Here is a 17434-nt window from a genome sequence, read left to right on the forward strand (position 1 = left end):
CGGCTGCTGCCGTGTGAGGCCACCTAGGTGCGATGCTACGATGCAGGCTGCTAGCAGGTAGCGCTTGGCTTCAATAAGGATTATTAATGCCCGATCAAACGAAGGATAATTTCCGACCATGGGCAATTTTAGTAGGTGATTATTAAGAGATGTTTCCCTGAGCTCTGTGCCACATGCATGCATTGGTAATCTCAGACGATGTAACACTCCTGACTTCTCGCATAGCATCTAGGTCCCTGTGACGTCACGTGGAGTGGCATCGCATGGCCGCCAATCTGGCCTCTTTCAAATGAGGTTAAAATTGACCATTAACATTCGTCTAAACTGTGGTTGCCAGGTCGGTCGCATTTTTATCGGCTTTCAAAAATGTCTGCAGCGCGGTGATGAGTGCAATGCGATCAACTTTTATCGATTATTTTTCAGTATAATGTTTGTAATTGTGGGGAATAGTATTGAATATGCGACAACCCATTGTAAGGCTGACTTGAAGATCCTCTATTGGAATATTCGTGTTTCTTGCAGTCGAATCTAATATTGGGCAGGTACATATTAAATTCTGTTGTCCTGATGCCAACGAGACGAGGGTTTCAGTTTTTGCATAGTTGTTTATTTCAGTTTTATTATTTCATAGCTGATTTTTTACTGATACGATCACTGTATAAGACACATATCTTCCGAAATTTCCTTAGGAAACATCCTATTACTTTGTTCATATTCTTAGACTGTCGCTCAGATCGCCCACATTTACTTAAATAATGTGATTTCACATACCTGTGGTAAATAATTTTTTTGGCCTCGTCAAGTCCCCATTTTAGTTCGAATGATACTGTCCGCTGGTATTCTCCCTCATGTCTATTTTTGCGTTTACGAGTAGTCATATTTTTCTGGGATCGTCATTGCAGACAGAGAAATTATTATTAGTTTGCGTATTGTGCCCGAGTGTGTATGCGGTTAGCGGGGTTATGAGATTATTCTCAGTTGTCCGACAATCGTAAACCAAATTAGTGAACGCGGATCGCGCTCTCAGCGAGCTCTTTCCTCGTTGACACTAGCACTGACGTGGAGGCGGGTCGTTCCTCTCGATTCTCTCGATGATCTGGCTGAGAAGTCGGTCGTACTTTTAACGTTTGATAAATACCGACTCCACGCTTCGCAAAAAATGTTATGCTTTAAATGTCGGTGACCTTTATTCGAGTGCGAAATCATTCACTGCTGCATCGTAGTGTATTTTGAAAGAGCACCACTGTACGTGATGTCTAATGACCATATCAGATAAAGGAAAGAAGTTAATTGCTATTTTATTCATTGATTATGTAATGGAACAGATCCACCACTTCGTCGTAAATATTTCGTTTTACTTTAATTTCATTCTCTTGTTAATTTTCACCACTTTGTACGTTTCCATGGTGACTAGTTTGCATCATAGAGAAATTTTCTCTGTCCAGGTCATTTTTGGCAGCTGCCCCTCCCTATCTTATAGTTATCTACTTCCTTGACGACGCCCATTCTTTCACCGAAATGGTCGTAGAACCTAATTGGTAGATATGCATCCTTAGAGTGGAATCATCTATGAGGATAACGATCGATGAGTATTGCCATCTGAAGAGTACTCCCCCCCCACCCCATAATACATTTTATCACATCCCCAGCAGATTACACATTACAACACATATACCGTCACAGTTTGCTAATCACATCACAAGTCCAGTATTGTCCTACTTTTACGCATTCTCTGGGGGTATCTTCTGTGGACTTCTACCCTTGGTGGTTCCACTTCTGGAGCTTGCTCTCGGTGAGCTAAAGGTTCCCAGTACCTAGGTGCTTCATCCTCCTCACATCCAGTTCCCTCAGGCTCAAATGCTTTTTCAGGTCCAGCCAACCCATCTTGTTTGCCCATGTCCTTTCCTTAACACTGGTTGCCCCTTTGCCTTAGTTGATCAATGTGCCTGTGGATGACAACACCTTCATCGGTTAAAACTGTGTACAGTCTAGACCCCAACACTTCCTTCACCACCCCTGACATGCACACCATTTTCCCCTGAGGGTACATTTTAGTCATCACTCTTTGCCCTTCACTTAAAACTCTCAAACGTGAGTCACTATGAGTCTGGATCTGGGCATTCTGTTTTTTATTCCCCTGCTGCCCTCTATTGGGTTTAGTCATTGCCAACCGGGAGCGAAGAGCCCTTCCAAACATTAACACACTAGGAGGCTCTCCGGTGGTCATGTGTGGGGTTATTCTATAATTAAATAAAAAACGTGGCAAGGCAACATGCAAGGGTGTTCCGTCACTGATTAACGTTTTCACTTTGTTTTTAAACACTCTGACCATGTTCTCTGCAGCACCATTTGAAGCTGGATGATATGGGGGGAAAAGATGTGTTGAATTCCATTTTCCTTACAGAATTCCCTGAACAAGGATGAAATAAAGGCAGAACCATTGTCAGAAACAATTTTCTCTGGGAGACTAAATGTGGCAAAAATATCTCTTAGGTGCATGATGACCTCGTCTGATGAACTATAACGTATTTCCTTCACTTCTGGCCATTTGGTTGAACTGTCAATTACAATTAAATACATTTTTTTGCAAAAAGGGACCAGCCAAGCCAATTTGTAGTCTTTCCCACGGCCTGTCTGGCCATTTCCAACACTTTGAAGGGGTTAGGGATATGTAGGTGATTAACCTCACTTCAATAAATTAAACGGAAGTAAATCCGACCACGTTTATATGGATGGTTAGCGATACAGTTCGTCTATGTCTCAAGTCCTTCTCCCTCGCCGTTCCGTGAGCGTCTCCCTTGTGTCTCCTCTTGCGGCGCCTTGCTGGCGCTATGTTCCGCTTACCCTGGTGGCAGCGGCAGGGACCTCAGGGTCCCAGGGCAACGACCTCAGCCAGGTGGCTGACCTTGGTGACGGCGCTCGAAACAAAGGGCTCCGCCACAACTTCAATGGAGCCATGCATGGCGATGGCTTGTTTGTGAGGCATGCTTCACATGCACAGGCTAATTCCTCTAAATCTCTATCTAGATTCGGCCAACAGATATAGGACCTGGCAAGGGACTTCATTTTTACTATGCCCATGTGACCTGCATGCAGCTCCTTGAGTAAACCCCCCTGTAACTTCTTAGGAATTACAACTCTATTTCCCCACATTAGACACCCTTGTTCAACTGTCAAATCTGTTTGCCTTTGAAAAAATTGTTTTAGTTCATCAATCGCTTTGCTTGGCCACCCTAACATGCAAAAATCAATTACTTTTCCCAAAATTTTATCTGTTCTAGAGCGTCTGGCAATTTCTATTGCGGTTACAGGAAGAAACTCCTTTTCTCCCAAGTCCAGGTATGAAATTTCCTCTATTATATCCCCTTCCTGATTTAAAGGAAGTCTAGACAACCCATCTGCCACTTTATTCTTTTCTGCCTTCACATACTTCAGCTTGTTATCGTACCCTTGAAGAATCACAGCCCAACGTTGCAAGCATCTCGCTTCCATTTGGGATAGACCCTTATTTTCCCCCAGCACAAATTTTTCCATAATCTGCGGCATCCTCGTCACCATGTAATGACTACACGACATGCAGGTTCCAGCGTGAGTACCGTGGCGTCCCGACTTGTTTATTGGCACCAAGATAAAACAAATGAAATACATAATAATAATATGAGTATTCTAGCAGACAATACATTACACTTACTAACCCTCAAATTGGTTAGTTACCAACATTAGCACAATCCCCGCCCTCGCCTTAGCGCGAGCGCTTTTATCTTCATTCTGCCACGTATTTACTGTATAGGTATACTTAAATTACAGTATATTTATTTTCTGAAGTAAGTTGATGTAAACAGTCTGATAGTGTCTATTTCAAGTTGTTTAATCAAAATTGATTTATTTATCATGTATTGTTCTAAAAATATGTGCTCTTTTTTTCTGCTGGCTTGCTAATCGCAGAATTTCTTGTTGTCATTTCATGCAGCTATTAACGGTGGTCTGTGGTATGTATATAATTCTAAATTAATGATACTTGTAGTAGGTCAGAAATTCTGTTTGTTACCTATTTGTTGATGGTGTTAAATCATGATGTTCATTATGTCCTATTAACTGTAGAGTTTTAGTTTCCTGGGTAAACTCGTATTAATATTGTGATATGTCTTGGTGTTAGGAGGAGCAGAATCGTGGAAAGCCCAATTGGGAGCACCTGAATGACGAACTCCATGTACTGATCACAGTTGAAGACACTGAGAACAGAGCAAAGGTGAAACTCCAGAGAGCAGTTGAAGAAGTGAAGAAACTGCTGGTTCCCGTGGTGAGTGGACCCCAACCCACTGCCGGCTCAGGCCGGTGCATTTACACTTTCAAACTGGAGGTCATTGCATTGGAGGATTTAATCAAAGCATATGCCCTGTAGTTCTGTACGAGCAAATTGTTAATGCGATGGAATTGAAATCATCGGAGAATGTGTGTTTTATTCATCTAAACCTCAAACTTTTCACCTCTTATATGTAAATGAGATTCTTAACGGAAAATCTCTGTCCTTGCTTTTCAGCATTGCCAAGGCATTGTATGATACGAAGGTGTTCTGATCTTGTAAACCTTCTTAATTAATTGTTATTTCTCCATGTAAGTAATTCTTGGGAGTCATATTTTTTACTGGAGAGAGATCAGGTGTCTTCATTAGCTGCCCTGTTTCTATTAATCAATTTTTAATTGTAGATATCATCCTGGTCCTAAAAGGCTAAATTGAAAAAAAAAGAAAAAATTCTCTCATAGTAGGACTGTAAAAACCAACTCTCCAACTCTGCACTATTGTTTGCTATGAACTTGTGTTTAGTCTCATATAAGATGTCATTCATTTATACTTCTGAATAAGTTATCAAAATATCCTCTCTTAAACTCCTGGCATGAATTCCACGCTTAAGGAACTGTGCAAGTTTCATTGACGGTGCTCTCATTTCAAACTTCATTTTGGATCAAAAGTTTCATAACAGCCTTTACCCCTAAATTTCCTGGTAGAGAAATCAGACTCAGCCATATTTTGGTGTATCAAGCTGAATTTTTTTCCATTCAGTGTGGAAAATATGCAAGAAGGTGACATATAATGTGTTCTTATAATATTGACATTCTTACTCTTTTGAAGGATTGGTACAATCATAATTATTATAATATTGTATTGAAATGCATCAAGCTCTACATTGTCTCTCGTGCATTAGCCTTTTAGCACTATTTCGACATAAACGCTCAATTCGACAAACAATAAATTATTTTGACTGCTAGTGGTTATCTGTATTCTATGATTCAGCTTATCTGTAGAGTCATTTTGGGTGAGATTCTTCATCTTGTTAGCCAGTCATGGTGAACAATATTATTGTAAGTAATTTGTCTCCTTAAGTAAGTCTTCGTCGCGTGACCTTGCCTGAATTTGTCTCGTTGCAGGCGGATGGGGAGGATGAGCTTAAGAAGAGGCAGTTGATGGAGCTGGCGATCATCAATGGAACATACCGAGATTCCTCTGCTAAAGCAATTGCAGGAGCAGGTAATACTTTGGCTTTCATTAAAGTTCTCGCAATGCATACAAGCAACTGCGTTATCATTCAGGATATTGGTTAGGGACAAGGCCATATATAGAGAAATTTTTGAGGGGGCTTTATGATGAATTTTGAGTGTGGGTTCTACTGGAGAGGGCTTACCTAATCTCCCCAACCATTTTGTGAAGGTATTGGAGGCTTTCAAGAGCAGCTGCATATTGCACTTAGTCACACAAACTTTCACAGCCATTGCATGTCACAATTTTCATTGTCTGTTTCATCATCATTTCATGGCCTGATGATGTGACTTGCAATAGCCACGAAAGCTCGCGTGGCAAAGCACAATACGGAGCTGCTCCCGAAAACCTCTGATACAAATGAATGCCCTTCAAAAGTGTAAGTTTCATTTTGTGAAGGTTTGACCCATTGATGTGCTCCGCAGTTGTTTCTTCCCATTCCTCCAGTTATTTCATTGCAGTCTGTTTATGCATTACTTCCCTCAGTCAACTATTCATTGCAAACTGAGAACAAGACAATTATTTGGTAAAAAGACTTTCAGAAAAATACACATCTCAAATGGAATAATTAAAATTAGGTATGTGTGGCTTCTAGTGTGTGTATTTATTTCAGGGTACATAATATGTTGCATTTAATTGTTGGTGATTGGCATGTGTCAAATAGTGATTCTTTGGTATACCCATGAAGCCCTTTATTATGTTTTTGTTTGATGATGAGCATTAGCTGAAGTGATGGGTCAGCTCCATACTTCTTCAATTCTAAGCATAACTTTGGAATCTAAGTTGAATAACTATGTGCTTCAAAAGGTAAAAATTAGTGATGGGTCGGTTCGATTCCTCGATTCTCGGCCAAGAACCGGAATCGAAAACGAGTACTTGCCAAGGCGAAAAATCGATTCCGATTCCAGTAGTACTTCAAACAACAAAATAAACGACCGCGTTTCCAACAGTCATTTGAATTTTCGCGCCACGTAATCGTAATAACAAAACACATATCTTCTTGGGATGTGCGAGTACTCGAAAAAAGTGCGAGTACTCGACTCGAGCGTTTCGAGTCGCATTACGAATGTCGAGTCGAGTAGTTAAGGTTACAGTGCTTTCGAGGCTAGTAGGTCCAGCAATCTGGCGACAGGAAGCGCTATCATGAAACTCATGTAATAATGCAGTTTTTAAAGCCGATAAGTCATTCTAATGCCTTGGCCTGGTAGTTTCAGCTTGCCGAATACACTATAGTTGTCGACGTGGGCGCCGAATACCTTTACGCCAGCCGCAGCGGCCGATCGTCTTCCTACCCGGCGCACACTAGTCTGAAATCGGAAAAAGCTGGAATAAAGTCCAAAATGACCTTTTTGGGGATAGAGACTTGAAACTCAGCGTAAATACTCATAAATCATTACCAAATATTGCTTTATATGCCATTTCACATAAATATGAACCTTTAGTGAGATACAGAGGCCCAAGCATGACCAATTTTTCAATGCCACGCGAGATATCGTTTTTCCTCAAAAAATCTTTGAATTTATCCAAGTGGTTTTGCGTTGGTGTGAGTTTTATGGAATATAAAACGCAATATTCCTTTGATCTGGCGCTTTGCCTATACTTTCAATGACTTTCGAAGATTTTGGCTCTCATCTGTCGGTTTTTACAACGCAAAATGGCCGACCCGTTTTTCACGTGAAATTTGACATAAAGTAGACATTATCTTTCGTTTACGAAAAATATAACTCGGAAAATTTGAACCACAATATAAAGTAGAGATTTCTAAAGAGTACTAATAAGAAATCTTGAAAAAAAAGTTTGCGACGAAGGAAATAAGAGCGATTTTTCAATCGCGCGTCAAGGCTGAGCTACACGCTGCGGAACTTTAAGGCTCGGTAACAGGCCGATTTTTCAAGTTTTTTAAAACATCAGTCTTGAAAATCGTCATTTAAAGCATAGATAATCGTCTTCATTGACTTAAAACACTAAACTGAGGATGTTAAAAAGGATTATGTATAGATCGACTTGACCATTTAGCGCATTACTCGAGTGAAAATACTAAGGATTGGATATTTTTTGGAACCATCCCACGCATAAGAAATATGCCTCGGGTATTGAAGTAAAGTGAAGAGATTAAGTCAGCATGCTTAAGAGAGAGAAAAAAGAACTATTTCCGTGAAAGGCAACAACCGATACCCTTTTTCCCTTTCCACCTTCGCCGAGGTGAGTCGCGCGGTAGGGGGAGTTTTCACACCACAAGGCTCTTGTAGCCTTTTTTATTACTGCGACCGTCCGATGTGATATTCATTTGTAGCGTTTAGTTTCTTTCTTGAACTTAAAAAAAAGCAAGAGATTTTAAGGTTGATTAAATGACGTGAGAAGTATAGCATTTTTTTTGGCTCTACAAAACTAAAGTTTAGTTCTATAGTTGTTCGCTTCGACCACTTGAATTCCATGAAGATTCAAGATCCAAAAAATCGTTGATATAATTTTTAATAAAAATTCCAAAGTCTCCGAAATCTTGCAATTTTGGTGGGAAAGTACATGCCCAATAACACACATGTGTAGCAAAAGGCAATTTTCTGCAGGCAGTAATACTATAACATGGAGACGTCAAAACCTGCTGGCTGAGCATGTAGAATAATTGGTTTTTCTGCTTGAGAATTTGAAAGGGCCAAATATTACATAGATTCATATACGTAGTATGTAATTTTTATTACAGCTATGAAAATTTCTGTACTCAGGTATATTCTGTTTTGAAATTTAGCTATTATATTTTAATTACATAGTAATTATTTGAAAGATGCTTTTGTCAACTGACTCTTTCACAGAGTAATATTTTTTAAAGTGGTTTTCTTGTTGCCTGGAATTAAGTGATATTTTTCTTGGAGCCTATGGCATCAGAATCGATGGAATCGGTATCGGTAGAATCGGAATCGAAATGTCAGAATCGGAATCGGGATCGGAATCGATAAAATTTTGGAATCGACCCATCACTAGTAAAAATTCTATTCTGATTCCTTCAGTTCTCTTTATTTTTCTACAAAATCACCCTTTAATTGGTCAGGTCTCAAATTTATGATCCATTTCTTAAGTCAAGCTTGTATTTATAGCCAAAATGCTGCTTTTGGTGGGTAAATCCTTTTTACAAGAATGCAATTTCATAAAATGAAGCTCTTATGAGTTATATGCCTATTTATTCTGGTAGAAAGTGAATACTTGATGGAAGGTTTATTTACTTCAGTGTGTTGTGGTTGACTGATTCACTTGAAGAACAAGATTACACTTGTATGGGTTACATATGGTTTTCAAAGTAAAAAATATTCGTACAATGATGTACAGATACCTTGTTTGCAAAACCAAAGACATGCATTTATGTAGCTTTCATACTATCAGAATTGAAGTAATCAGAATGGAAATAATGAAATGAAAAATGTATAAATGAAGCATTGACTCATTACATTAAATTTATTGTCCAATGATGAGTTGAAATGTTTTTTTTTAATCCCAAGTGCATATACTCATTACTCTGATGACCAGAATAGTAAGATTTAAGGTTCAGGCGACGCTTGTTACTTTCTTGGTGCAGTAAGCGACGACGACTGGAGGCGGCTGGCACTGGTGGCTGCGGCAGCAGAGACACAGCGCCTTCTTGGAGGTCCCGGTGGAGGTGGGGGCGGGGGTGCGATCCCAGGCATGGGCCCTCCCATGAGGCCCCCCACAGCCCCTCTTGGAGCCCCTCTCATCCTCTCGCCCCGCATCCCGGTGCCCACCTCCTCAGCCACCATGCTCAACGGCTCGGGCCCTCCCCACCCCCCACCACCACCACCCCTCCTCTCGGCAGCGGACGCTGCCGCTGCTGCGGCAGGCCTCATCTACACCCCTTACCCCACAGCAGCTGATTACGCCAACTACGCAGCACTGGCCTCACCCCTCTTGGCAGAGTATGCTTCGGCTGCTGCCGCTGACCACCATGCTGGTGGGTTGTTTGCACGCTGACCTTACCTCCCTCATTGCCTGATACCTCATGAAATGCTCAGCCCGTTAATTTGTCTGGACCCATTAGGAATGAGTCCTGTTGTGATTGAAGGGGGGGGTCAGCGTGCCTCGATGCTTTCGGCTGTGCTCTACTCGCCTGGCTAGTCCAGGCTGCCTAAGCCCTTAGTGTGTTGTTTTTTGTGAGAGACGGCAGTGAGGAGGTGTGAAGGATGGTCTTTAATAGTGCAATGCTTTCCTTTTGGATTAGTGTCTTAAATGTTTCCAATAGGGACTCTGGGGTCTTCTCCTTTGATGCTGACCTTTGTATCGATGGCAAGTGCCACGTGAGGTTGGATCAGCAGACCCACATATTTTCAGGTGTTGCATTTATTGTTTCATTAGTGTTGAAATACCCATTTGGCTGGGTAGAGTAAATTTTGGTTGCTTAAAGCACAGGATGCAATCATTTGTCGTATGAGGATCTGAAGTAGTAAAGGAGTTAGACGTGACATACTCCACAGAAATTCTACCCCATCTTGATCATGCAATATTGCATTTTGAGTGGGTGTAGTGGGAGTGATCATTTAAAGTATGTTACAATTATTTTTATGGCTTAGCCATTTGAACATTAATTAAAAGAGTTATGAAGATCGTGCCTATTTTATAGTATTGATTTCTGTGAGGACAATGCTTCAGGCACCCTAAAAAGCAATTGTAAAAAGTGTCTTTCTTGTAGGAATGTATTTATCATCCCGTATTTTGATATATTTATACAAGTTTTTTAAAGTTTGCATTTATCACTCTATTTTTAAACCAGTTGATTGTCATTTGTGAGTTTTGTCAACAAATTAGTGTTTCAGGGTGTATATCGTTTGAGATTTCAGTGATAAGTGGGATATCATATTATTCAATTCTGAATGGAGTTTACCGTTAGTATGTTAGGTAACTTATTTGAATGAGTAAGGTGTGATTTGGTTGCACTCAGGAATCAGTGAGGTCATAGTGCGTCTATACGTAATGTATGCAGTTTATGGAGGAATAGACTAGAAAAAAGGGATGTAAATAGCTGTTGAGCTTGAATTTTTATGGATTTCCATTGCTTGAATAGGAAATAGTGAATGCATTATTGTAGGGTTGCACAGTCAGTTTCAAGTGAGGAGGTCACCTTTTATTAGACTCAGTAATCTTGATTACATGACATAAAATATTCAGTCAGTTTTTAGGGAAAACCATTAATATTTACCATATTGTTAATATTTGTGCAGATTATTCTTAAGTTTTGGGAGATTATATGGATTTTGAAATGTACTGTAAAACCTCTATGTAGTTAACCATCATGGCCGAGTCCTATTCCAGTAAATGCAAAGGAATTGTATATAGCTATCATCCTTTTTCATTCAAGTTTCAACTTAGGTTAATGATAATTTTTTAATCAGCCTAAGTTTTCAGTTACCAGTTACACCTGGGTTACATCAAATCAGCGTAATTCGTCAAAATGCATGTAGATCACCATTAATGAATCAATATTCAGAACATTAATTGTTTAAATATGTAGTAATCATGGAAAATTTTTTTCTGTGACAATATGGTGCTAAGCATTTTGTAATTTTTTTTTTAATCGCGGTTTTACTATGGTTAAAAGGATTAGAACCACAAAGTTCGAAATATTAAAATTTGGTAAATTATTAATGTGAATCAACAATACATTGGTGCTAAAGAATTTTTCTCTATTTAAATTTTTATAACGCATGGTAAGAATGAACTGATGAGGAAATAAGCTGACTTGTGCTAGATATTTTAAAGTTGTCAGGTGATGTTACCAGAAATTGACCAAGTGTTAAGTTTGGACTTAGCTGAATCATTCTTTTAAAGATGTTTGGTGCTGCGACAGTGTTCTAGATAGAGGTTTTACTGCATTTTGTTTGGTGCCTTAAAGTCATTATGATGGCTTTGAAGATATTTATAACTAACGTGTTTGAGTCATTGGTGAGAGATCTAACAATATTTTTTGTTCTGTCTTGCAGATAGTGCTTTGTTTAGCTCTGTTACCTTAGCTATTTAAAAAAAATATTATTTACTAAAATTTCATAGTTTTTTATATTTATGTACCAATATTGTTTGTTTTAAATATATTGCCAGTAGAGAGTGTTGTTATAGATTTAGACTGAGGACCATCTTAACTAAATTAAGGTTGGGGTTCTTAAAAAAAAAAAGGCTTGTTAGATTACTAGTAGACATGATGCAATTTTTCATAATGGCGTATGTAGTGTATATATGTGTCTTTCGTATTTTCATATAGCATATATTCATTTGATTGTATATAAATTGGTATTCTCCAAAGTGACATATTTATGACATGAGTTTATGACAGTGACCTCTTAATGGCGCATCAGCTTGTGGGTTAGTGATAGGTCAGTTATTTGTTTTCATATGTATTGGATCCATGAATATTAATAGGAATTTATATTAGATAGTTTATTGCTTTATGCAGTCATTGCTTGGTACTTCAGTTGATTCTAAAAATCGTTTAGCTGTTTGAATGTGCCAAAGGACAGTTAAGATATAAACTATTGCCATAATTATCTTGAGTTGATAAGGTAGTCCCTGTTTTACTGTAAGTTGGTTCATACCCATGCTGACGTAAAAGGTTTGGGCATTCAATTCCTTTTGTGCTTTAGCATCCCGTAAGCATTTGTAAATGGATAGACTATGAGCCAAGCACTGTTTATGTTCTGGACTGCTCTGGCTAGTTGAAAGTTGGATTAGGTCTCTTATCTATTTCAACTTCATTTTAACGTTGGTAGTACCAGCTTGAGGAGTCCTATAATTTTGATTCTCTTTTCGTGAGATGGGGAATTCATATTCAATTTCTGGAATATTTAATCTTTTCGCCTAGAAAGCACAAAGAACTTCCATATGCAAATCTTTCTCTTTTATTTTAAAGTAGATGTGAAATGCCATCTAACGCATTGGTATCAATTTGGCGAGCAAGCAGTTTAAAGTAAGATTAGTGATGGTGGATTCTTGGTTCTTCCTCCAATTTACCATCCATTTAAATTATTTTTAGACGTCAGATTTTCATGCAGTGAACTGGTTTTGTTGAAGAGCATTGGAATAGGGGAAATCGGCTATAATTATCATATCTTCTTAATTAATCATTCATTATTTGTGGAATATTCAAGAATTCACTTCACTAGGCAGGTACTGTTACAGTCAGAAGCACTTCGTCTGTGAGAATTATTAGTATCTCCATCAGCAAGTCAGTTTGATGAGTTCACCATTGCATTGTATTTTAGAAGAAGTCTAAATTTTTATATATTTAATTTGAGAATTACTGATTATCTCATTTGAATTTGATTCAAAGTTCTTACGTTTGAATTCTTATGTTTTATAAACTCATGACTAGTAAAATGCCTCTTAAGTCACGTTAGTTGCTTGAGATTTTATGGCATGCTTGCCAGCTTGATATAATGAATATGAGTCATGCTATATGCTTACTTTCATTGCATGCCCATTTGTGAAAAATTGCAGGGTTTTACCTATTATATTTTTATCTTGGATCTAATATTTCCCTAATACATGTTATGTATGATTTATAAACCTTCAAATTAAGTCACATTTCTCTATCTACGTTTTAACCTTCTTGGCACTCGAAAGATTCAACATGGGTGTTGAAACCATATTTAATCCCAACTAATTACCGAAATCAACTCAGGAGCCAAAAGGCTGATGATTATTTTGTAATTAATTGGTTCTAATGCACCTGCATGTGGTATAGCACACTTAGGTGTTATCGGCCTGCAGATTTTTTGTTCCATTTGTACAGAAAGAATCAAAATTTACTGCCAAAAGAATTATGATATTTATGGATTTCCTTTGTAATCATAGTTAGGAAAATTTTAATACAAAATTACATGTGTGAAAACCAGGCAAGTCCCTCATCTTAATTCTTTGTTATTATCATTCTGGAATAATTTAAATAATTAGGTACTGTCTAAATTTGGATTCAGTGTTGGATACTTTCATGTAGTATTTGATGCTTTTGACTGTATATAAATATAATTTTAAATTTGTAATGGGAGTCAGATGCCTGAAGACCTTAACGCACCTTTAATACGTACATGCATAGAAATTTTTCAACACATATGTTTTCAGTTTCCAGAAAGATAATTTGTTTGGCACTGTGGAGATTTCTTGGATGGTTGCACTTATCCTTAGTTCATTTAGAGGAAACATGCCTGAAACTATTAATTTTTCAATGAGGTTCCTACTTCTCAGGGTAATGCAGTTATGGATGGAGAAATTATTTTCCACTCGGGCATTTATTTGGACTGAAAATTGAATATCGTTTAATTGCATAAAATCAAAAGTCAGTCTTAGTCATCATTTGAATAAGAAATAATTAATCACTCACAACCTGAAATAAATCAGTGTATAATACGCTTTGGATTTGCTTTAATTCCATAGCCAGTTTCTGGCGGTTTATAAAAATCGACTATTTGCTTGGTAAATTCACACTATGCCAGGGTTGAATTAATATTCTACCAGGCGAGTGGGTAAGCTAAAGTACTTGAGGCATCCACCCTATGAGCTAACAGTTATTTATAGTGCATGGAGAGAAAATATGTTGTTTCTGATACATTGCTAATGCTTTGGTGTGATTTGTTTTATAAGTATGCTACCTTATTATAATTTACCTTTGGTTTCTTTGGCATACAAGTTTCTGTAGTTGCTTAATGACTGTCTTGTGAACATTAATTTTAGGACAACTTTCTAATTTGAAAATGTGTTGAGAATTTGAAGATTTTGCTGTAATTGATAGTAAAATGGTGCCATAAGGTGATTAGATAACCACCATTTTCTAGTCATGATCTTTCACCATTCACTTATTTGCATTATATTTACTGGTCTTCTACTGCTGTCTCATAATTTCTGCATTTGAGTACATATATTGGTATTTCTGCTCATGCTATTTAAAAACCTGGTTTTGTTCACTCTGAGTTGTCATTGGTATTCACCCACATTAACCTATATCAATCCATGTGTCAATTGGAAAGATGCTAGAAAAAAATTAACTTGTACTTAAATTCTTTTTTGATAGTGCATGCTTAAATTTTTATGCAGAATTGCCAAACCTGCTTTGTCATTGGCTGATAAAAAGTAAGAGAATTGAAATTTTAATGTTTACTTTAATTATCACTTTTTTAAATATCTGCTACTGCAAACAAAATTAATATTTCAAAATTAGTTATTGGCCTGGTATAGTCAATCTATACTTTTGTTACCATAATTTTGCAGCTCTCCTAATAACAATGCCATATTTGTTATAATCATTGCATGGAATTACAATTAATGTTTAACAAAGTTAAAACCTTGTTTTAATTGTGTGTAAAATACCTCAGTTTGTGGTGGATAACTAACTATAACTCTCAAATAATGAGCAATACAGTCAATGACCAGACTAAGGAGAGGTGATAAGGGCATATATGGCCAACATGTTTCATGTAATCAATTATTTCATTTTCGTTGCGATCTGATTTTTATTAAAAGCAACAGTCTTGTATTTTGATGCATAGGTGTTAATTATTTTGGCTCTGCTAAAATGGAATCATTTCCTTCATGACAGGTGGCTTGATGATGTTGAGTACAGGTTGCATAGGTAGATGAAAAATAAATTAGAAGTTGACAGTTACAACTATATCAGGTCTAGGAGTTACATAGCTAGAGGCTAGAGTAGTTTCTTAATAACCAGTCATATGAATACGATATTGTATGACGGTGGGTGACTTTTGTATGTTATTAAATGTTTTCTGTGACTGTAGGTGGAGCAGCTAAGCAACGGAGACATATGGGTCAGTTTCGGGAACATCCTTATCAAAGGGCAGGAGCCCTGTCATGAGAAACTGACCTATGAAAAGGTTAGTTTCTTTGCTCAATGCCTTATTTTGTTTCTCTTGACATCTTAGCAATAGAATAATGGTGATCAGTGCACAGCAATGCCTTGTTAGGGAGGAGGAAAGAAGGACAACCCTCCCATTGAACCTCTGAATCCACCTGCCATCATGCGTTCCCACTTGCTCACTCCCTTTGCACAGTCATTTTTGCCGAGGGGATTTCTCCTGAGAGCCACTGTCTGTTGGAAGTTAACTAAAAGAAACCTATTGATGTTACCGTGTATGCCTAGACATCTGAAATTTTGTAACATTGTTTCAAGTGCTGCAGTGTCAGTGACTGCTAAACTAGTCTCATTATCTTCCTTACCCCTCATGTCATCCACCAATGTCCTATGAATCTTTGACTGTATGATATGAAAATTTCTCAGAGTGTTCATCTGAGGAGTATTGCGTTGAGTTGGCAGTGATTTGTTGTGGTGCCGGACACTTAAATATGTATCTTCTGGTGTGTGTTTGAAAGTGCTGGCTGTCATCTGGTTTCATTGGATGGCATTTGGACAAATCAGTATATCTTACTATTTAGCGAAGGAACATTTTCATGGAAAATGCACATCAGTGTGCTTCCCTTGTGCATCACTGAGGACATTGTAACTTGCTATTTTTATTATATTTATGATCATGGTATTATGATGAAATCTTGAAGTTAATTCTTTTAGTTAGGTTTTGTTGATTATAAAACTTGGTTTGAAAATGATTTCATATTGAGCAATTATATTTTATATATCTTATGGTTGTGATATTTTGTAATTTTATTTTTCAGTTATCAGTATCTTATTTTAGGTAGCAGAAATGTTGGTTGGCTGGTTTGCCATACAGAAGTGTCCTTCTTTCCTCATCTTTATTTTGTATATTTGAAAGAGGAAGATTTTATAAGAATACCAATAGAACTTCTCTCCATTAGCTTCTTTTCTTAATGGAAGTCTGGCATTAAAGTCCAGTACGGTCATTTTATTTATATGATGTAAATTATTTTCAATATAAACTATTTTGTATTATTTTGTTTAGAGAATAGAATATGAAAGAGTGGAGCTTTTTGTCTGTAAATATTTATAAATAAATCAATGTAAATGTATATATATACGTATATATACATATATGTATGTATACATATATATATGAATATGAGGTGAGCATACACCTGAAAATAAATAAGTATTTTATAAATGTGTTGTATCTCATATTTTGAGTTATCAGTTCTTATCCCTTAATATGCTTTTTTCTAAGCTAGTTTGTTCACTTTAGAAGGCAAATCACTGTAGCACTTTTATTCCAGTCATTTATTGAAGCCCGGAGAAATTTTTATTGCTTACCTATACTTTTCAATTTCAGAAGTTCTGAAGTGAACTAATTTCCTTCAAAGCCAATGAGATCATTAGATGAGAGAAAAATTCCTATGGTTGGCATTAAAACTTTTTAAGTTTCTAAAGAAGTGTCTCACATATTTTAAACTAAGTTTATTTTAGTGTAGATTTGTTGCAGATTTCAATTGCTTGAAGAAATTTTGTTGACAGAATCATTATATCCCTAGTTGGATACTAATGAATCGGTTAACTTTTTGCATACCTATTCCAGAATCCAGCATTAGTCTTATATTCAGAAAGTATACCTGCATTAATTTGCAATGATCTTAGGACAAAACTGTATTATAGATTGCAGAATGGTGGTGGAACATAAGAGGAGGATTTTTCATCATTCATTTTATTATTTTGTTGGGTTTCAGCCTTTTTGTACCTTCCATAACCGAATGCCTTTTGCTTACTTTTTAAGTCAACCCATTCGTATGGTAACTAATTTCTGTGTTTTTGTAAAAACCTTCAAATGTGTAATTAGTATTTTTAAATTTGGTAATAGAATCATATTCATCAACTAACTTATTTGTATCTATCGATCTATGGCCTGGGATATGTTATTTTTCTTGACTACTTGCTTTTCTCTCCTACCACAAATTTGTTCCACCTCTGAAATGCACTTTGACCAAATAAAAATA

General features: G+C 37.2%; 1 protein-coding gene across 9 annotated transcripts in view; it reads left to right on the forward strand.

Annotated features, from left to right (window-relative positions):
• Nucleotides 1-17434, forward strand: part of LOC124171871 (protein held out wings-like) — an 87519-nt gene that overhangs the window by 63957 nt on the left and 6128 nt on the right. The window contains exons 4-8 of one of the 9 annotated variants that reach the window (XM_046551241.1): nucleotides 4157-4300; nucleotides 5425-5527; nucleotides 9078-9494; nucleotides 15316-15411; nucleotides 16208-17245. In XM_046551241.1, coding sequence (XP_046407197.1) covers nucleotides 4157-4300; nucleotides 5425-5527; nucleotides 9078-9494; nucleotides 15316-15392 — 741 coding nt within the window. In that variant the 3' untranslated portion in view covers nucleotides 15393-15411; nucleotides 16208-17245. Of the gene's footprint in view, nucleotides 1-4156; nucleotides 4301-5424; nucleotides 5528-9077; nucleotides 9495-15315; nucleotides 17246-17434 lie in introns of those variants that run through there. The other 8 variants (XM_046551240.1, XM_046551239.1, XM_046551246.1 and 5 more) reach the window with 8 other exon arrangements.

Source organism: Ischnura elegans, chromosome X (genome assembly GCF_921293095.1).
Source record: "Ischnura elegans chromosome X, ioIscEleg1.1, whole genome shotgun sequence".
In the NCBI taxonomy this organism is placed as follows: Eukaryota; Metazoa; Arthropoda; class Insecta; order Odonata; family Coenagrionidae; genus Ischnura; species Ischnura elegans.